The following is a 23098-nucleotide window of genomic DNA, read 5'->3' as shown; positions in this document are numbered from 1 at the left end:
TTGTATTCAATGTTAACAGCTGAAGATCTCAATTTTGAAAAATCTAACATTGAAAAATCTGATGCTTGACAATTATAAAATGTAAACGTTGAGAGTACATTTTGCAAACTCTGAAAAGACAAAACTCATCAACATGACTGTTTCTTTTAAACAGGGCAATAACATACTGAACACAACAGAAAACAGACACACCCAAACTGAAGCTCCAGAATTACTATTACATTATACAAAAAAAGCAAAAACTTAGGTAAAAAAAAAAAAAAAAATCCATTTCTTTTTTGTTAACGGCATTTTGTTTTAAATGGGTTTAGGTGTGTTTTTTGTCATTATCTTGGTTTTCAGCATTCAGACTGAGAGAGGTACAGTTGTTGTGAGACGATTTCCTAAAATAAAGGTTATAGAGTATTTTGAATCCATAATATTCCAGCCATAACAGCACTTTTGTGACATTCGTCAGATCCCCTTTCCCCCAGTTACATATCGATACAGATTAAATAGGTAAGGATTGTCTTTGTCCTTCACCCCTAATAGAAAGCAGTCAAGAGGTCGACACTACGCAATTCAAACGTTTTAAAAACGCACAAGTGGAAATACACAGAATGGTGCATCAGTGGTACGTTCAGCACCGTAACCAAAACCTGGTCTCTCCGAGGAGCAATTTCAGATTCAAACTAAGCAAGCCAAAACTCAAAAGCACTCACATAAAAACAAAAAAAAAAGGGATATTGAGATTTTTAAAAAGAAAAGAAAAAAATACATATAATATACTTGCAATTAATAAAAACCCTTGAGTCAGTGTGCAAAGGGAAACATTTACCATTACCATTATAAAAGGGTAAAATAAATGTTATATGCACTGACCACAGCACTAAGATGAACATTTCTGTATAACTAGAGGTAGAATTGTATTTCCTGAGAAGACGACAAATGCCTTTTCTTAACATAAATCCTAAATTTCACAGCTGTCTATGTTTTGGAAAAGTGAATTACTTGATTTTTTTAGTGTAATGTTAAGTTCTGAAAAGAGAAAAGCTTACAAAGAAATATCAAAGAGTAAGGCATCCTGCATTAATAGCAAAGTTTTATTGTACAGCAATTTTGGTTGTCCTTGCAATAAAGATGACTACATTAGCATGCTATATCTACTTTTTAAAATGTGCATACTTTAAGGCATACATCAAAGTGAAAACAGATCTGACATCCCTCTTATGGATACAAACTGCTTTAAACGGGTGTTATGTGTATCTGTCTTACTCTGCGTGGTAACAGTATTGTTTCCTAAGAAAGAAAAAAACCCAGCACCTCTGATCGAAATACACTGGGGTAAAGGCCATTCCAATAAAAAAACTACTGTTACATGACGATGGTCACTTAAAAGTTGAGGGATTTGATTCTAAAAGGCAGACTGGCAGATGAAACAGGAAAAAGGTTCTCTTTAAAATAAGCATAGAGGAAAAATGCCATGATCCCAATGTGGCATTTTTACAAGCAAGAAGGAGCTTTAAGGATATCACGGCTAATATTTTCAAATGAACAGAATAAAAGTGGACATGTATGCCCTGTTCTACTTCACAGCAGGTAAATCCATGTGAAAAGTGGCAAACTGGGAAGGCTTGCCAACGATTCTGAGCTGATAAATGAGTCTTTGAGGTAGAGATTTGGCAGTAATGACTTTTAAGTGTGTTATAATGAATTGTCCTGATATAAATAGAAAAAAAAAAAAAAAACCCTAATATGTACAGTTGTACAATACAGACAGAAACAGTAACAACCTTTTCTAGACGGTTTCCTGTACAGCAACTATGGTCCTTGTGAATAATAAAGGGTTGCTTCAAGAGTGAGCATTAAAATGAGAAAAAGAGACTTGACGGTTAAGGATCTCATCAGTGAAAGCAAAGGCCACAAGTTTGATCCCAAATAAAGGATCAATGCATTTAACTAAGTTTCTCCAAAGAATCTGTACCTGCAAGCTGTTAAGCTTCTGGAAACACCATTTTCCTAACGCCCAACTAACTTGAAATGCAAAATAAATGATTCAATTTCAGATGAAAGACTACCATATTGGTGTCAACCAAAAGAAAGTTTTACCCCTAGATGCCCACCAAGTGAGTTTTTTGACCTTGCATACAGTGTAATGCTTGAAGAGCTTTACAATTCATAAATTGCAGCTACAAGTCGATAAGGACAGGAAAAAGACCTTCTTACTGTCCGGAACAGTTGATGACATGATAAAAAACAACCTAAAAAAATGAACACAGGAAACCAAATCCCTTTAGAAGAGAATATTCCATTCTGCTCAAAGACACTTTGCACTTTCAAAACATCCCATTGTACTTAGAATTTTCTCTGATTTGTGCTGTTGGTTTTTTTTTGTGTTAAAAATACATAACCAGAATCTGTCCTGCGTGATGAAGCAAAGGCTGCATTGTTGGACCCCTCAGTGACACTCAACACTGCATTACATCAACCTAAAAGACCTAAATCTCCAGTTAGTGTAGGAATCAAACACAGGATGAATTGTTTGTTTAAATCTTAAAACAAAGGTATAATTATACTGTCATGCTTTGAGTCAAACTGTGATTATTTTCAGCCAAACCACTGATCTGAGTGAAAGCTCCACTAAGTTATACACAAACAAGTAAAACAACCTCTGAACTACTTCCAATTCTACTTTAGAGCAACTATGGGCCAAAAAAGTTTGTGGGCTGTGGCAGTTCCAGGTAACGTCGTTCGGTCCCTGCAATACGTCAGCCACCTTTGCGAGGCTCATGGAGAACGTAGCCTCCAGAGATTGCCAGAATGAAGAGGCAAAAATAAAACAAACATGAATAATGAAAACGTTATGAATGCAATTATACACGTCTACAAATGCATGCCTACAATTTTTTTAAATGAGCTCCTTAGCATGAATGTTCACTGACTGAAATTAAGATCATTAACACCATCACAGAGCTGAGCTCTAAGATGGGAAATCAAATGGTTGAATACTTGCAATAAATGTAAAAAAACATTACGCACTTTGTATTGTGTTAGTGCTGAAGTTTAGACGTTCGCCTGTCAACAGCGCATTCAAAGTGTGCTGAGGAAAAACCTTCACAAGGCACTGCAGATACATACACAGGGAAAATAAAATCTATAATAATATATTATTAGTTCAGACCCTTAAGCTGTTTGCATCACACGTTATAACAATCCTACTATTGTTATGGTTTTGCTTATAGATGAAAAGCTTTCATCAGTCAAAGATTATAAAACCTTAAAAAGCAGAATCCTACTGCCTTGTTAACGCCCGACAGTGTGCTCACAGAAAGAGAAATAAATTATTCACAGGTTTTGCATATACATTATATATCATTATCTTTATAATAAACTCTGTTGTTATTTTAGATTTCTTTTGACTCCTGAACAAAGGAGAGTGTAAATAAAAGACCTGAGCTAGTGTACTTCAAGTTGAGAACGATTCAGCTATTCCTGACTAGGTTTTTGGCATATCTTCTGTAGTAACTGAGGTTTTGGTTTTGCATTGAGGGAGAGAGTCTGAGGTGCTAAGGCGATTGGTTGTTGGAGGAAGATGAGGTAGGCGTGTGGAGAACTGATTGAGGCCCGCTGTTGCCTGCGGAAGATTTGTTAGATGCACCCGATGAGGTCTGCGCCGCGGCCTGGGCGAAGAGAACACCTATTATGAGAAAACGGGAAGATTGGTCACAATCAAAACAAGGGAGAACTTGAACACACACACACAAAATATATGTGCTGACGGGATCCTCACCGGTGTAGACGACTCCATTAAGCTCCAAAGACATGCTGATGCTGTTTAGGCCATTGGTAGTCAGGTTCATGGCAGAGTCTGGTCTGCTCTCTGATGGACAACAAACAGAGTTTTCATCTGAATAAAACACATTCTTTTTTTTCACTTTGGAAAACTCTCCTCAAAAAGGTATTACTTATTTATGCAACACAAACAGTCTAGTACAAGTTAAGTGCCAACATTTAATACGTTGGGTGGGGATTTATACAAATCACTAACCCAAAGTATGTGCAATAGTAATAATCCTCTGTGGCATTCAGACAGTATAATCTGAAAGCATACTGGCTACCAGCAGGGGGCGCTACTTCTTAGCCATTTCCCAGTCAAGCAACTTGACAATGCAAACAGTTCACATGCAGCGGCAAGGGGAATTTGTTGAGTCTCTTATTCATCTTCCGATAAAATATGCAAGGTGAAACCTCTAGTATTTAACACCTCTAACCAAAAAAAGGAAATCAATCTGTGTTGAGGCAGGGATTCCCCACAAAAGAAAAGCTATTTGACTTGTATTTTTGTCTTTGCGGTTTAAAATGGGTCAACACCTCCAGTTGTCTAATGAATCAGACCCCGCATGCCACCATCCTTTAGAGTAAATACATCAGTGCAACTTTCAACTCTGATAAGATCTAATCAAAGCACTTTTAAACATCCTCTTTCCTCATTCACAAGAACAGCATTTAGTAAGAACAGTACTAGAGTTACTACTGTGGGATAATGACAGCTCAGACTAATGACTCACACCACAGAAGGAGGCTGACATCTCCACCTGACAACTACTGATCTGCAAAGTGCACTTACCACATGCCAGTAATTTAGTCTGTGGTCATATTTTCACACCCTTTCCTACAAAATAGTTAGTACCAGTGAATGATGATGTAAGAGGGGCTTTGCAGTACTGCACTAGAAAACACACAGAGTTCATTTCATAACCTCAGGAACCAGAAGTTGGATATTCCACACACAGGTTTCCCTGAAACATCAGACGTTTTATAAAAGGTGTTTTTTTCTCAGGTTGGTGTTTATGGGAAAAGATAAACCCACAGACAGAATGCAAATTGAGGCAACTCTATGTAGGCTAACTGTAACTGTAATGATTATGTTTCAACGTACAATGTATATGATCGTACTATATGTATGCATGTGTGTGTGTGTTTGTATATGTATATATATATACATACATATATATACATACATATATATACATATACCTATACACATATACATATACACATATACCTATACACATATACATATACACATATATATATATACACACACATATATATACACACATATATATATATACACACATATACACACACATATACACACATATATACACACATATATACACACATATATACACACATATATACACACATATATACACATATATATATATATATACACACATATACACATATATATATATATATACACATATATATACACATATATATATATATACACACACATATACACATATATATATATATATATACATATTTGGCTTTCATACTTACAGTTGAGCTTCTGTTTACCATATTTCATATGCTTTATATGTATATGTGCTGATCAATGTATATTATGTTCATCTTTTAGTGGAGGACCAGAAAAAATATCTTAATCTGTATTTTGAAGATGAACGAAAGTCTTATGAGTTTGGAATGACAAGAGTGTGAGTAAATGACAGAAATTAAATGTTTGGGTGAACTAGGCCTTTAAGACAGATTTGTCAAGCAACCCTTTGTCTAGTCCAGGGCAACTCTAGCCCTCAAGATCTACTTTCCAGCAGAGTTTACCTCCAAACCTAATCAAACACACCAGTACAAGCTAATCATGGTCTTTAGGATTACTAGAAACAAAGTCACTATAAGGCAAGCCTTCAAGGTTAGCAAAGCTTAGCCGTCTTTTTGAATGGATGTCAATGGAGGAGAGGCTTCACTACACTGAAACTGCTTTTGTTGGAAAACAGCTTATTTCATGACAAAACAGCCTATCAGCTAATCTTCAACATGTTTGCCATTAAACTTTAGGAAAAACTTATTTTTAAATCTTATTTCTGTTTTCTAAGAGAAATCACAGACTTTTTTGTATGCAAACAGTGACTAACCGTCGCACCACTCTGAAAGAAATTCCATGACTTCAAGGCTGTAATGTGATTGGTTATCCAGAAACTTGTGATCCAAGTTGACCGTTACGCTTTCTCCAATTGTAGAGCCACAGACCCTGTTATCTTCCAATAATGAGACCATCTCTGCTAGAAAGCTACAGGCATGTGAGTTTGATTGGGGTTGAAGCTAAACTCTGCAAGAAAATTGGATCTCAGTGGAGCCTAGCACTGGTCTAGTTGGTTTTAAAATTTGTCTGCATATCCTTACTGATATATTTGGTTCATCACTTGTCTGGAGCCCAGAATGTTAAAGTGTCAGTACCTTGATTGTTGATGCGAATGTTCATAGGGATTTGTGCCGTCATGGCCAGCAGGTTGTGCTGCAGAGCTCTCTGCAGTAGCCGCTGGTGTTCCTCCAGTGGTAGTGCAATCTTCTTCTCCGGGGGCTCGCCGGACTCCAGCTTGTCCCGCAGCTGCTCCAGTGCAGCAACCTGTGCGATGGTGGCCTGTGCAGCTGCAGCCTGGGCCACAGCTACTGTCTGACTGGCCAGAGACACTGGCAGACGAACCCCGTCATCCTCTACAACAGAGAAAGAGATAGAAAGACCAAACACATTTGAAATAAAGCAAACCATATGGCAACATTAAAGAACACGTCATTAACTCTTTCCCCACCAGCATTTTTGAAAAAAAGTTGCCAGTCAGCGGCAGCATTTTTTACATTTATTTTACATATGGATGTGCTTACAATCGCTTTCGCTTGTTTCTGCTGCTTCTTCGCCTGTGTTTTGATCAGGAGATTCAGTACACTTTGGGAAAAAGTTTCATAATGCCCCCAACCGTATAACAGTGAAAACACAGGAAGACGGAAAATTCCGTCAATGGCACGAAAGCGTTTTCTCAAAATTACGTACATTTTTGTCAATGGCGGGGAAAGAGTTAAAGAGATGTTATCATGATCCTCTGCATTATTTCTGCGTGTCTGTGAGCAGGTTTTACCTTTTTTAACTTTCTGTAAGGATAAGATGGAGGCTCCGTTGCTGGGCAGGGCGATGCCCATGGGTGGCATGGAGAGTTTGGGAGAGGAGAGCATGGTGGGTGTTCCATTGGGCGAGTAGGTGAAGAGTGAGCTGCCAAAACCTTGCCTGCGTCCCTCTCGCCGGTTACTGTCGATGGCCACCTGCAGCTCGTTGGGATTGCTGAGACCCCTCTTCTCACATTCGTAAGGATACAGATACTTCATATACCTGCAGAGGGGTGAGAAATTAAGAACACACAATAAGTTTGCTACTAATTAATGATCTAATTGTCCCTTTCAGACAAACCAACCTGCAGTCCTCTTACAAAGATGGGCTCCCTGGAGTCACCTGGTATTATGTAGTCTCAAGCCCAATGTATAAATGGCATAGGTTAGTTGTCACAATGAGCGAGAAAGATTGACATGGAGCAGCTAAATCTCAAACCTCCGGGGAATCGCCCATTTTAAAAACCGCTGAACAGGAGTGTCTGCTGGCAAAAACAGAACGCAACAGAGCTCGTAATAAAACAACATCGGCTTGGCTTTTCAGAGATTTGAAATGTTGTAAAAGCGACGCAGTGATGGTGTTTTTATTACTCAACAGGTGAGTAAGGTATTTTATTGAACAGATGAATTGCCATATGTAGCTCTCAAACAGAATTTATTGTTAAGCATTATCTATTGTGAAGGGTCATATTCATCCGCACAGTCACGAAGAGCTGAAGCACAACCAAAACAATGTTGTTCTGCAAAATGCCTTCAGTTTTGTTTTTAACCGCTAGAGGGCCAAAAGTTACATAGTGTACATTTAAAAATTAAACTTTAGTCAGACCACAGCAATAATTTGTACAGTAGAATTTGTTGTGCTTTGGAAATCAGGCTGACTCGCTGAAGAAGTTACTATAGTTATACCCATTAATAGACTCAATACTTCCTTGAAAATAAATTCCAGCACAGCGCTACAAAAGCCCATGAGATGACCCTTCACAATACATAATGCTTTACAATGAACTCTGTTAGAGAGCTACATTTGGCAATTTATCTGTTCAATAAAATACCTTACTCACCAGTTGAGTAATAAAGTGGCATCTCTGCATTGCTTTTACAACATTTCAAATCCCGCAGTTCTCGCCATCTCCGAAAAGCCAAGCCAATGTTTATTCTGGTTTTATTACGAGCTCTGTCGTGTTCTCTTTTTGCCAGCAGACAACTAACCTATGCCACTACCACTCCATACATGCGTCAAAGTAGCCGGAGCCACTTTTCTCTATTTACGTATATGACAAGACACGAACGGGCGAGTGACGCATGTATGCAATTTCCCACGAAACAATCCAGACAGGTTTAAAATATAAACACTTATGACAGGCTTACCATAGTGAATCAGGGTAAGACAAGAACATGTTTTGGAAGAAGGATTGATGTATTGACTCATAGTTAATTTCGAACAAAAAAAGTTACAGTGTACCTTTAAATAGTGGCCATATAAATGCCAGGCCTGTACATGTGCAAGTAAACATAATTTCTCCTGCAGTGGAGGTGTCAGCGAGTACGTACTGTGTTCTGAGAGTGAAGGCAGCGCTAGTGATGGAGGTCGGCAAGTTCAGGCCCTTCGTGATCTCCCTCCACAACTTTTTATTTATGACCTCCACCAGCCCCCCCTTCTCTGTCACCAGTTGGTACAGCATGTAGAGGTCCAGCACCTGCTTGGCCATGATGGGAATCCTGTTCACTGGGGTCCCTGCACAAAAACAAACAGCTGCGTTGAGCGTTACAGCAGTTTGAAAATATACACTATAAAAAAGGAAAGACACTCCCATATGAGTCTTTATTTGGGAAAATGTCAGCGTTTTTCCTAGGCAGCAGGTTGTCACACACACACATTTGTGCTATAAAAAAACATGGCTGATAAAATTCTCTCACAGGTCATTAATGTATTAATCAGGAGAGGGTTTAACAGGTGTTGGAGAACATTTTCCAAAGCCAGTGGAGCGGGTTTATGTAAATGTATATGGGAACACATGCTTCAACAGTTCCAAGGCCGGATCATGACATGGACATGTGTTAGCACTCTCACATTTATAATCACACATGTGAATGTGGGAACCACAGCCCAAGTTCAGCATGATACAAACAGAGGAAACTGCAGTGCTTTGATATAAATACAGATAAACATCACCGTGGAGATGTGAAAGATGAGCTGGGTGTTGATGTGAGTGCATAAGGGGCAGACTTTGGACAGGTCTGGGTGATAAAGGACTCTATAAGATGTCAAATGGAGATATTTCTGAGCAGGAAAAGGGTGATTTACTTTACACATACCTCTCTTCTGCATAAAGCTGAACAGATCGTCCAGGAACTCCTTCCTCTTTGGGTCACTGTCCAGTTCATAGAGCTGCATAAGGAAAAACAGACAAAAAAAGTTAAAAGCACATTGTATGAAAATGTGTTCTCATCACTCTTGACTTCCTGATCAGGAATTGCATTATTTAAAGCAGTAAAGCACAAGCTATATTTTGAAGTCATGGCTAAACAGCACGGTTAGCTAGCAATAGGCTTTATGCCGGACGTCACATGAACAAACAGGAACAGGTCTCACTGCCTCCGCTTTACGGAGGAAAATGTTGACTGCGGTGTGAACTGATACCGATATCTATGGACATAAGGTAATCAGTTAACCTAGCTTGTTCTTTTTATTGCTGCAATTTTATTCTATTTACAGTGCTATGCATAAGTTTAGACACCCATGCTAAAGTTGACTAAAAAGAGGAATAAAAAAATCATCTTTTGGAAATTGAACTTAATGCCTTAATTAAAAAAATTAGGAAAAATCCAACCTTTAAGGACACCAATTTTCTTTGAGAATGAATAATGTATCGTAAATAAATAAATGTTCTTCCTTAAAATACAGGGTGCATAAGTCTGGACACCCCTATGTTAAATTCCCATAGAGGCAGGCCGATTTTTATTTTTAAAGGCCAGTTACTTCATGGATCCAGGATACTATGCATCCTGATAAAGTTCCCTTGGCCTCTGGAATTAAAATAGCCCCACATCATCACATAGCCTTCACCATACCTAGAGATTGGCATGGTTTTATTTCAGTTAGCCTAATAGCTGGTTTGATTTGCACTGAGAGATTATCTTATGGAAAGTACTCCATGCCAATCTCTAGGTATGTAACACACACTACACAAAAAAAATAAAAGGACATCTATCTATCCATTACAGCTGTTACCATGGCCATGTTTGGAACAGCATGCTACCATTCTATGACCAACTATACTTTCCAAAACGAGCAGTAAACAAAGCACATTGTGCAGAACAGTATACATTTTCTTATGATTTTATTTTTGATCTCAATATACAGACAGTATATATGGTGCAGTATTTAGCAGGTATCAAGCTAGAACCTTCCAAAACATTGTCTGTATGCAGTGATCCTATACACTATTTTGAACAAATATTGTTAATTTTATGATTCATTAATGAACACATTAAAATGTAATGTAAAATGGTATTTTAATCAGATCTTTGGTTTAAATTAAAGCAATATTATAAAGAAATGTGTGAATGCCTGAAGTATCTTTATGATAGCAGAAGCCACATCAATAGCCGGAAAAGGTCACGCTATTTAATCATGCACAGCCGGAAAAACAGTGATGGTAGCTGAGCAACGGGCAGCATTAAATTGCTCATTCTTTCCCTCTCCTTCCCTTCTCGCTTTCTTTACCCGTTCCTGAGCTCTCATTATAGCAGCACAGAGAGCTCTGTCTTCTATCAGTGGACTGTGTGTGTGTGTGTGGGGGGGGGGGGGGGGGGGAATCTGAGTGTAAAGGTAATGCTGGGGTCCAGCAGAGGGTTAATTACAGGATATATGCGTTTTTGAGGAGTGCCACACAATAAATCTCTCAAAAGGCTTGCCTCTTCTCTATTTTCAGTTGGGTACTCAGAACGCACCCTTATTACCTATAATTTTACCTTCCGTGTCCCTTTTACCTGCCAGTCTGTACAAAACCAGCCGCCCAGCACTCCATACCATTCTAGGTCTTTATAAGAATAGCTCTATGTAATGCTTAAAGGGATAGTGGTAGTTGCTTAGGCTGTCAATGGAGGGACAGAAAGCTCTCAGATCATCAAAAAGATCTTAATTTGTGTTACAAAGATGAACGAAAGTTTTACGGGTTTGGATCGACATGAGGGCGAGTAATAAATGGTAAAATTTTCAATTTTGGGTGAACTATCCCTTTAACAGTTTTGTCTCAAAAGACTCAAAGGCCTTAAGAACTCACAAAGCTGTAACTGCTCTTGATTCATTTCAAGTTTTGACAAAATAAAATGACTTATGATTCATCATGACATGATTATCACAAAATGTGATTCATAGAGTGAATGAGCCAGTCCAATTTTAACCAACAATGTGTCTTTCATATTGATTCTTTAAAAAAAAAACTGGCTCACAAGAGTCGTTATTTTGTGAGTCAGTATAGCCATGGAGAAAATACTATTAGAGTACTTAGAGTATGCGACACTCATATCTTGTCATAAATAATAATTACAAGACGAATTCACAGCTATATTCTGTTATGTCTGAGGACATTATGTGTAAAAATATATTGATTTTTCTTTTAGCAAAGTATTGAAACAAAGAAAGCACATCATAAATTGCATGGCTATTATGAAGTGACATCATAATGTAAAATTATTTGTTGAAGCCATTGCCATTTTGTTTTTTATATGATGTCACAGTCAATTGGGGACATCTAAGATTCCAGTTTCCATCTTGTGATTGCGAGTTTGGGGGAAAAAAAAAATTATATATATATATATTTTTTTTTTTATTGGAATTGTGACTCAAATCTAGTATTGTGGCCACTCATTCAAGCTTCCTTAAAAAAGTAAGCAGGTAAATCAGCAGGTAAACAGGAACCAATCATTAATATTTTAACTCTTGCTCTGAGATCTCCCCCTCAGGGGACTTCAGCTCTCACCAATGGATAGAGCTATAGGATCCTTTTGCCCCAAATTCTGCTGATACACCCTAAGCCCCCACCCTCACACCATGGAAACACATCTGTTTATCTGTTTTAAGCGGGTGGAAGCAGAGACATCTGACTGTACCTCAAATACAGGGTGGAGGAATGTACCTCAAATTCAGGGTGGAGAAATGTACCATAAAAGAGTCGGTTGGCTATGAATTTTAGGCTCTAAATGTTACATCAAACTTGGTGGTAAAATAGAAGTAATGACTGACATCAGAGCTATGCAAAGATAAACATCCAACATAATGAAGAACCTAACCGACAGAACACAAACGAGCATTTGCGTCCTTATTTGAATTCAGGAATGCACCGAACAATCACGTTAAAAGTAACAAAGATGTAATAAACAGTTTAGCTTCTCAAAAGGTATTCAGAAGTGAGCGAGTGAATGAATGCTAAATTGGATACCTTGGATTGACATTGAGAAGGTCTGACATTGTATTTCGATGACACGTGAGCTGTTGGCCTCGAAACAACGCAGCAACATTTCACACCTGCCAATCACCTCAAGAGGCAGGCAAAACGACAATGGGGAGGATGGGCCGGAAATAAGCGAGGCCCAAGTGGGGGAGGGTAACAATGAAAGCACAAAAGAACAGTATCGATTTCATGAAGATGCCTGTTCTCAGACGCCTCAATCTTACTTCATTTGAGTGATGGGGTTGCATTGAGGGCAAAGGAGACTGTGGTTTCTGTATTACTGAGAGAAACTAGAGGGTCACAACGTCCCTAGTTAAACCACACCTAACCAGAAACACCTGCAGGGAACGAGAAATTGATTTCAGAAACCTGAAACTGAATTCGGGCTAAATTATTCAAATTTTTTTTTAATTTAACACGTACTGAAATCTGTGTGGGCTGAAAGTCAGTTCAAAGTTTCGAATACACTCAATAGATAGTATAAAAACACTGAGAAAAAAAACAACTTTATCAACCACTACCTAAATTTAACTTTAATACACCACAATGAAGCATTTTATTTAACAATCATATTAACTGTTTCTTTTAAGTTGATTTAATAATGAAGACATTCAAAATCTGAATGTCTGAAATATCTTAATGATAGAAGCAACATTATCAACTATTAACTAAATGAAACTGTTTAATACACCACATTGTATTGTCACAAGCTTTTTATTGAACCCAGGAGTCATCATTAAAAGGAATTCTAATGTCTGAAGTCACAGAAATAGAAAAAAGTTGCATAGAATTATGCACAGATGACACAATTATGACACACACAACTACACAGATGACACAATTAACTTAAATTTGAGAGGCCTGCTCAGACAGAAATAAAGAGAGCAAAAGGGATGAAACTATCTGCTCTGAACCAATTACATTCGGTATTGTAACAGCTCCTTTAATTTATCCTGTTACCTTCCCGTCTCGTAGTTTGCCAGTTTACATGGCCTGCTCATCGCCATCAATTAGAAAGTAGTTCAACATTTGACTTCTGATCCCAGATTTGTCCAACTACCCTCATTCACCAACCGTACGTACAAAAACATTTGTAAATAAAATCTGCGTGGGCGAACGGTTTCACAGAGATCATGATTCATAAATGTACACATTTTTCTACATTTAGAACCACCTAAAACCACATGTACTGAAAAAAAAAAAAACCCAATTCACTGTGGAATTAGAAAAAAAAAAAAAAAGTTTATCAAATGTAAGAAATTTCCTTTAAGGCCAAGAGACATTTCAGATTGATTAACAAAAAGCTTGAGAGAGAAGTGTGATGCAATGGAAAAAAGTGCTAGCCTAAGCTTTTCGGCCATCTTTGTTTACATTCCAGCGTCTAGAACCCTCAGTCTGACATCAGCTCAGAAGCAGCAGCAATGCCTGGACAATATCCAGCTATGAACTACTCTCCATAACAGCAATTCCTGTGCTCGTTTTCCTGCTCGGACATGAGTAAGTGGTCTGTGCAATTAAAGCTGTTTGAATAGTAGAATACCTATGGGAGATGTCTGTCTGAAATGAATATGAACATATGATGTCAAGTCTACATTAATCAGATGATTTATTCACTGTCTAGATTCCTTTCATGACTTCTTTTCCGAGACAGGAATAATTAAAAGGCTGACTGATATTAGGTCAGTGGTGAAAGCAAATCTGGGAATTAAGCAAATGAAGCACTGATATGTTTACAACAGGAACTGTGAGAAGTTCATTTGTTTAACCAAAGAGTGGAACCTGGAGATATACATAACGGTTTGAACTACAAAAAGTGATACCAAACATATTTAAAGCAAGCATACTGCAATTCTAAAACTATACAAAAAAAAAAAAAAAAAAATTAAATAAAAAAAAAGCACCGATACCAAACATAATTAGCAAGAGTTTATAGCAATTCAACAACTGGTCAAGCGATAAAAGCAAAGCGATAATACAGGACATAATTAGCAAGAGTTTATGAAACCTTGACAGTCAATCAAGTGATAAAAACATTGAAAACTCCAAATGTAATTAGCAAGACTACAATTTAACAACAGTTTGACATAAAAACAAAGCAAGGAGACCAAAACCAATTAGCAAGCGTGTAAGTGTACGACAACAACAAATTGACAATACCAAGAGTAATTAGCAAAAACGCATGTAAATAAAAAAAATAAAATAAAAAAAACCCATGAAATTTGTGAAAGCTAGTGGGATATATTGAGAAAACAATGGATCAAACCAGTGACTAAAACCATATAAAAAGATGTATAAAGATTCCAAGCTCCACACAGCTTTGTGCCTTTAATGGTCACCCCCCTTCAGTTTGCAGTGAGCAAATCAATGTTTAATGTTAAAACCACTAAATGGCAACTGCCTGTGAAGGGTGTGATGAATTTTTAAAGAGCTCTTTTCTTTACTGTTCATCTGGGCTCCATTTGCCCTGCTGTTCACGTTTATAGCAGACATCAAAGTATACTTCTCCTTTTCTCAGGAAGTTTGTGCGAGAGGAAGTGTAACATTTTATAGAGCTACAAAATACTAAATATTTTACCTTCATATATGATATCATGGTAGTCTCTTATTATAGAATAACAATGCATCCAGTTGGTTTATGGCAACGTAAACTAAAAGTAAATCCTCAAATACATTTGTGTGGGAAAGCCAGTTATCACCTAAAACCACAGAAAACAAAATTAACCAGATACAGTAGTATAGTATTATGAATTAGATGTATCATCATTTACTTGCCCTCATGTCATTCCAAACTCGTGTGACTTACCTCTGTTGAACATAAAATAAGATATTTTGAGAAATATCGAAGTGCTTTTTTTGTCAAGGGTATCGAAAACATTCTTCAAAAGGTTTGGAATGGCATAAGGGCGAGCAAATGACAGAATTTATTTATGGGTGAAAATTACAGTCTGATCTCTTCAGTATGACTGATCATGTGAATCACACATTTGAAATTAGTCCATGCAACTATATTACGTATATTTAGAATAAAATAATTAATGTAGTAAGTGGCTATCACAAAATCTGTGACACTCACTTTGAAATCCGATCAACTGTAGACCGTTTAGGGTTGCCAAGTACTGTAGCAACTGGCCACAATAATATAGAAAGCACGGTCACAGGTCACAATAACGCCTTCAGCCATGTCGACCAATCAGAATTTAGCTTCCGAGCTGTTTGTTTTAAAAACATATATACAGTGCATTGCAAATGTAGTTCAAGTAATACAAATGGCTACATCCTGAAAAGGCTAAAAGCAATATTAAATAAATGTTTGGCACCGTGAGCGCAGTTATCAGGAAGAGCCACCATTTTGCATAAAACCACCTAGACCGTGGGTACATATAGATATACACTCCTCTATGACTTCAGCTCAGACGATTTAGTTAAAAAGAAACGTCTCTTGGAGGTTTAGATGAAACCTGAGCACCTGGCAGCACCAAGAGGAAAATTTGCATAGGGACAAAAATCAGCCGCATCAAACTTTTAAGATCCAGCATGTGACTACATCTTATTTACAAGAGGATGAATTTAACCTTACAATATAAAAAAAAAGGCAAATCACAACAATCCCAATGAATTTAAACCACAATCTTGGCCGGCAGCAAACAACAGCAATAAAGCCATCATCAGTGTGTAAATGATTAAGACATGTCATTTTTGATACCAGCGAATAAATCTGTTTTTTTTATTCAAGTCACTTAATGGCAGGCACAGATAGTTATGCTAGAGACTTTGGCAGCATGCCTTAAAACACGATTAATTAATATCTGCATCAAACATAATCGGAAACACAGAAGCTTTGCATTTATTTTGTCCGTGTCCCAGCTGGTTCAGGAGAGGGACCAGCTGTCAGCCTTTGACATGCTCGGTGCAATGCCAGAGGACAGGTTTACTTGTAGCTCGATGTGAGTTTTTACTTGAGTAATGGTTTTTATTTGTTAAAGTGTGCCAGAGTTCAGTTTGGAAAGGTTCCAGCTGTGACGGCCGATAAAGACATTGGCGGATTTTTTTCTCTTTTTTTTTTTTCTGACAGGGTCCAGATTATCACTTTCCCTCAGGCACATTCCTCACTGCCCCCACCCACCTGCCTAAAATAAACCACAGGCCTTAACCCTTTCCACACATACTGTAGCACATGCTCAAACACTACAGTTTCCAAACAAACTAGTGTAAGGCAACAGGCAAGTATGTATTAAACCATTTGCGTGTTGTTGTAACTGGGTGTATCATCCAGTTTCAGCATTCTCATATTCAGAATGGGGGCGGGGGTGTAAAGTATGCATTATACAACCATTCAAATGCCACCCAATCATTGTGTAACATCTCAACGTACAGAGAGTCCTGCTCGTCTTGATTATGCAACTGCCCACAATATTCACTGCCCACGTTTTCTGGCAACGACTTGATATGAAGATCAAGCTTCGAACTGAATGCTAAAACCCCGATAGCATTTCTGTCGCCCGCCAACCAACAGTTGTAAACACCTGCAAACGCTTCACTCAGCACATCACATGGCCAGCATACACAAATCACATGACCTTGTTCTCAAGAAGGGTACAAAATGTCCAAATCAAACATGAGCATAAAAAAAAAAACCCTGCACTGCTCCTTAACCGGAAATCTGTGTTTAAAAATTCCCTTAAGAAGGGTACAAACAGTGACAGCACTTTTGGAGCAAATGGTGAGTGTATAAAACAGTCATTATGGGAAAGCATTATTGCTACGGCATGGTACATATTCACAATAGAGCTACTGCATGACTCCTTTCAGTTCCATAAATCAGGCATGAAACCATGAACATATATGGCAGCTGTTTAATACACATCACCAGAAAGGAAATCACAATAAATAATAATCAAATTAAACTTAGTGACAAATCCGAGTGACAAATTAGTTTTTTAAAGCCGTTTTTTTTTTTTTTTTTTTTTTACTTTATTAGATAGTATAGAGGAGAGTGGATAGGAGGCAAAGTGGGCCAGGATCAAAAGGGACTGGCTATGACTTAAAGGGATAATTCACCCAAAAGTGAAAATTCTGTCACTGATTACTCACCCTCATGTCAATGCTGTTGTGTGAATGCGCGTCTGAGATGAATTATTTTGTAAATGAAGTGGTAAATTATGGGGGGGAAACAAAACACTCGCATTGCTTCATAAAACTGAGGTTAAACTAGTCACATGGATTATTTTTATGATGTCTTTACTACCTTTCTGGGGCTTGAAAGTGGTAGTTGCGTAGGGTGTCAATGGAGGGACAGAGATCTCTTAGATTTCATTAAAAAGATCTTAATTTGTGTCCCCAAGATGAACGAATGTCTTGCGTGTTGGGAATGACATGAATGTAGTAATTAATGACAGATTTTTTTTTTTTTTTTAATTTTAAACTAACCCTTTAATTGAGACAATGTTTCAATAAAAGACACTATCTCCAATCTGATCGCAAATATACCAGGGATGGCTTAGCATGATTTAAAAACAACATTAAATGGTTTCAAGAGCATTTTTTAATATGGCTTGCAGTGTGTAACATGTGGCTGACTAATAGGAGTCATTGTCATTGACAGCTGCTCCGGATGAAGGCTCTTTATTGGCTTAAATCACGGAGTAACAGAACTTTTCTTGTTTGTAGGAACTAATTTAAAGGGCGAGTCCTTCAACGTTCAAAGTTCATTTTGACAAACCACAAATATGATGCGTGAGATTCTGCATGATCCAGCGTTTGCCTTTATGTTCTGAGATAATCAGTAATTAGCCTATGTCTTGAACCTACTTCATTTTTAGGTCACAATTTGACATCATATGCCACAGCCTGCACTTACGGGCTAAACCACAGCTAATCTATGAGACAGATAATGTGTGTGACTCTTTGATACATGGTTCAGGTTTAACAAATGGCAAGAACAAAAGCATGTAATAAAATAACTTTCAACAAAGTGGCTTTTTGAGAGAATGAATATCAGTAGCTACAGTCTTGTAATGAACACATCTAGTTTGTGATTAGTTGTGTAAAAAGCACACAGACATGATTAAAAATGCAAGTATTTTGGTGCGTGAAGGTCAGATTTACTCAATATCTCTGGCTGTATATTGCTTAGTTCAGGAGTTCTGATTTCATAACTTAAGATCACAAAATCTCACACTCAGCATAAAACTTTGCAGCTTCAGTGAGGTCTTTTGGATAAATTAGTCACGTTATTTCCTCAAGGACGTCGTTGCTAGCAAATATTTATTTGATAAACTGTTTTACTTTAACAAACTTCCCTGAAGAAGACTAGAGCATTGGCATTTCAAAGCATGTTTTTAACATGATATGTTTCCATTCCAGATAAATATTTGCACATTAGAACAGCGAACGCAACAAATACTTTTATTTACACTACATTTATCCTACACACCTGCAACCGTCCAGGTGTGCGAGCAGTGTTTATTTAGCTAACAACTAACATCATTGTGGCAAGACCTGTTTCAGTACCCACCTGTCTGAACTGCTCTTCATAGGTCCAGTCGGCGTGGTCCTGCCCATGGAGTGGCCCATGGGATGAATGAGCGGAGTGAGTCAATACTCGCGGTTCGGTTTCAGAAGCAGGCCGAGCCTTTAGCAGCTGGGAGTGAGGGTGTAAATGGCGATGGGGTAAGAGGAGGATGCCTCTGCCTGGAGTGACAGCCTCACGGCCCGACGGCAGCCCTTCGTCACCAAGATCGTCATCATAGTCTTCCTCCATCTCACCCTCAAAGTCATCTTCATCCCATTTCTGTTTTCTGAAACACATTAGATGGTGAAATGTTAAAGAGGCAACACATGAGAGATGGTTATAAATTCAGGCAACTCATTCATTTAATGAAACATTGCTATGGGTTCAATGTTCTCCAAATGCACTACATCAAAATTTCTGTGAGAAAATAATTTACAGAGAGCTACACATTAAATATACAGTAGGTGCAAAGTAGATTTGTACATTGTCTGAAGATATGAGGGATGTTTGTCCAATTTCTTTTTAGCTGTGGGGTGAATAGATAAAACACATAGTTTGGATCGAGTTTGTAAATGCAACATTTCACATGTAGTTAGAAATCTGACTAAAACCACGTTTTAGAATTCAGAATAGATTTGAAGTATTTTCCCTCGACCCGACAAACACTATTGGTCAAATGTTTGGAATAATTCAAGTTATGTTTTTGAAAGAAGTCTCTTATGCTCAACCAGGGGGGGATCTAATTGATAAAAAATACAGTAAAAACAGTTAATTGTGAAATATTATAACAATTTAATTTAAACAAGTTTTTTTATTGTAATATATTTTCACATGCAAGTTATTCCTGTGATGCAAATCTGAATTTTCAGCATCATTACTCATTGTCTTCAGTGTCACACGATTTCATTCAGAAATCATTCTTGATTCTTTTTTTCTTTTTTAAAAAAGCATTAATAAAAGCAAGAAATGTTGCTTGAGCAGCAAATCACCATATTAGAATGATTTCTGAAGGATCATGTGACACTGAAGACTGGTGTAATGATGCTGAAAATTCAGCATTGCATCACAGGAATAAATTACATTAAAATAGTTCTTTTAAATTGTAATAATTCACAATATTAATGTTTTTACTACATTTTGATCAAATAAATACACCCTTGTTGAGCATAAAATACTTATTTAAAAACCATAAACTTTTTTTTTTACATTATTATTAAACTTTTGATTGGTAGTGTATGTAATGTAAACAACCAGCTCAAACAGCAGCCAAAAACTCACTTGCATTCATTTGCATGTGACTGCCCACTTACATCTGCTCTTCCTCTTCAGACCCCATCATATCTTTGTATTGCTCCTCCCCTTCCTCTTCCTCCTCCTCTTCATCATCTACATCTCCTCCACTGCTGTGTTCAGACATGGGGCTGTCGGCCATCTGAAGTCCAGCTGCTACTGCGCGCATCGCTGCTAGCGCTGCCATCTGCGCCTGCTCTGTGTCAGAGGCAGAGATTGCTTTAAGCTCCTCCCCCATGGGGGCGGGGCTGCGTGATTGCCCCGCCTGCTCCATCAGCAGTTTGGCTCTCTGCTGTCTGTGCAGGTTCTCCATCACCGCCTGCAGCTTCATTGCCTGAGAAACAGGACAAGCAGGGATTCTGGCCCCTTCACTTCCCCCCACACCCGAAAACAGACGGGACCACTTTTTATAACTTGATCCAGAGGCAGGGCTTCAGAAAACAGGAAGTGTTGGTCTTCTACTCGACAGACACCTGCAGACAGCTGAGGGGAAGATGATCCCCCACACACAGGGGCCTACCTGAGAGAGAAAATAACAGAAAAATTATATATTTAAAAAACCTTTTTTAGACTTTTGACAATTTTTGATATATAACAATATTTATGTCTTTGCTCTGGGAAAAACAACATGGCACATTTTTTTTATTTATTCATTTGATAAGTGGAACAATGCACAATGCAGAATATTCAAAGACTTCTGAAGCCACACATCAGCTAGTCTTTATACACTAGAATTTTTGATATCCATTCAAGTAGTAAGAAGTAATGACATAATGACGTAAATTTCAGACTGTTCCTCGCAGAGTTAAAATATAGGCTAGTGCAATTTGTCGTTTGAGTTACATTTATAAAAGGTTAATCTTCTTTTTTGAATCCTCAGTCCTCATTCACTGGAGATTAAAAAAAATAAACAACTTCTGTGTTCCACTGAAGAATAAAAGTAATACTTAAACAATATGAGAATGTGTAAATGATTACTCAGTAAAATTACACATTCTCCTCACTGTTTTTTTTTTTTACAAATTAAGACTATAACTGCAATAATATCACTAACATAACATAATATCACTAACAATAGTAATTAAGAGCAATATTTAAAACTTTTTACATGAAAATTGCACACTCATTTTAGTGAATATTTGAGTGATTACAAAAAAACAAATAGCTGAATCAGAATTTTGAACTAATACAATGACCATGGAGCATTTGAAGTGGAAATCAAATAAACTTACCAAGTCTAACGGTGTAACAAGTGTAAATCAGAAATACCGTCTTCAGACTTTTACTAACAGGACATGACACAAGAAGGGACTATGAAGCACACAGCCTATTCACAATCATTTTCGGTCTAATTTATCTTGTCCTATAAGGAAATCATCTTTCTCCTCACATTTGCATTTCACTATTTGTCATCAATCATAACCACACCTTAGTCGATTCACTGCACTTCATAAAAAAAAAATCATCATGACAGTGTTAACATGCCATGTGAGGCTTCGTTGATTATATTGGGAGTGTTTGAGTTTTGTCACGTTACGGCGCTCTGTGTAAAATGGGAGTATGACATCAACTTAGTCCCTTGATGCTGGACGTTAAATTTAAAATGTGTCTAAAATTTTGTTTAGTCCATTCATTTTATATACCCTCAAACTTTGTTTCTTAAAACATCTCAAATCCCTTTTCTTTTGTCTTGTCCATATTGCGGGTCACGCAAGCAGGTTTGAGCTTCCGCAAGAACCAATGAGGTTTGTTCTTGTACGCCAAACAAGTACGGTTGAGCTTCCGTTGACCATTGTTTATATGTGAATAAAAGCCTAAGTTAATTCGGCCCATCATATAAAGTGCCTCTGCATTTAGTAAAACCGCTTGATTGAAAAAAAAAAACAAAAAACATTTATGCACTTATGAACTTGTCCCAATGGAGGGACAGAAATGGCTGGTCTTGAAGGTCTTGTCACTTACCCTCAAAAAGTGACAACTTTAACATGCTATATAAAAATATCTGTGGGGTATTTTGAGCTAAAACTTCACATACACACTCTGGGGACATCAGAGACTTATTTTATATCTTGTTGAAAAGAGCATTATACCCCACAGATATTTTTATATAGCATGTTAAAGTTGTCACTTTTTGAGGGTAAGCAAAAACGCCTCGTTTTGTGTGTGTCCCTTTAAATGCAAATGAGCTGCTGCTCCCAGCACAGGGGGCGGAGCTTCAACAGCTTGTGTCCTTTTATCTCACACAGACATGCACTGAAAATTTCTAAAACTTTCAGCCTTTTATGTTCAAACCGGAGTCAGAAAGATGGAGAGACTCAAGAAGAAGTGACATGTACACAACATTTCTGAATGGTTAGTTGATGAATTTATGAAGCTTATGTGTAGTTATCTTCTAGTCATTGATTAGCATATTCTGTCTTATAATCTATAAATAGTGTTCCCGAGGGCGGGGTTTATGTAAATATTGGGGTTAGTGATATCACTAACCCAGGAAGAAGCTCATTGTAGTTTCTACCAGCCGTTTGTTGTAGTCCTTAAAAAGCAATTTCTGTAAAATTAAATATCTTCCTTTACTTTGAACTTTGAGCGTTGTAACTTTGCAGATGTTGTTTATGCTCAAACAGCAACATTACACACTAACTAAAGTTAGAAAAGCCAAATCATAATCAACCACCCCTTTAACATTTCTCCATTTGTGTTTTGAAGATGAATGAAAGTCTAATGGAGTTTGGAACAACTCGAGGGTGAGTAATTGATGAGTTTTTATATTTGGGTGAACTATTCCTTTAACTTATTTTCATGATTAAGAAAAACTGAATCAGGCACAGGCACCCTTAAAAAAAACTGAGTAAAGGGGAGAGAATTCAGACGGACAGGATTTTGAAGGACTCTGGGA

The 23098-nt window shown here is 37.6% G+C and overlaps 1 protein-coding gene across 2 annotated transcripts in view; it reads right to left on the bottom strand.

Annotated features, from left to right (window-relative positions):
• Positions 1 to 1063: 1063 nt before the first annotated feature.
• The window catches only part of arid3a (AT-rich interactive domain 3A), a 33663-nt gene continuing 11628 nt past the window's right edge, over positions 1064 to 23098 (bottom strand). Inside the window, exons 2-10 of one of the 2 annotated variants that reach the window (XR_013819631.1) lie at positions 20223 to 20722; positions 18916 to 19198; positions 9262 to 9334; positions 8497 to 8680; positions 6921 to 7168; positions 6244 to 6501; positions 3770 to 3859; positions 2540 to 3676; positions 1064 to 2453 (exon numbers count right to left, since the gene is read on the bottom strand). Coding sequence is in view for 1 of the 2 variants with exons in the window: in XM_079856447.1 (XP_079712573.1) it covers positions 3546 to 3676; positions 3770 to 3859; positions 6244 to 6501; positions 6921 to 7168; positions 8497 to 8680; positions 9262 to 9334; positions 18916 to 19198; positions 20223 to 20533 (1578 nt within the window). In the remaining variant the exon portion in view is untranslated. Of the gene's footprint in view, positions 3677 to 3769; positions 3860 to 6243; positions 6502 to 6920; positions 7169 to 8496; positions 8681 to 9261; positions 9335 to 18915; positions 19199 to 20222; positions 20723 to 23098 lie in introns of both variants that reach the window. The other variant, XM_079856447.1, reaches the window with a different exon arrangement.

Source organism: Squalius cephalus (genome assembly GCF_949319135.1).
Source record: "Squalius cephalus genome assembly, chromosome: 22".
Lineage (NCBI taxonomy): Eukaryota > Metazoa > Chordata > Actinopteri > Cypriniformes > Leuciscidae > Squalius > Squalius cephalus.
Note: the sequence above shows the minus strand (reverse complement) of the source record. Positions and strands in the feature narration are given on the sequence as shown.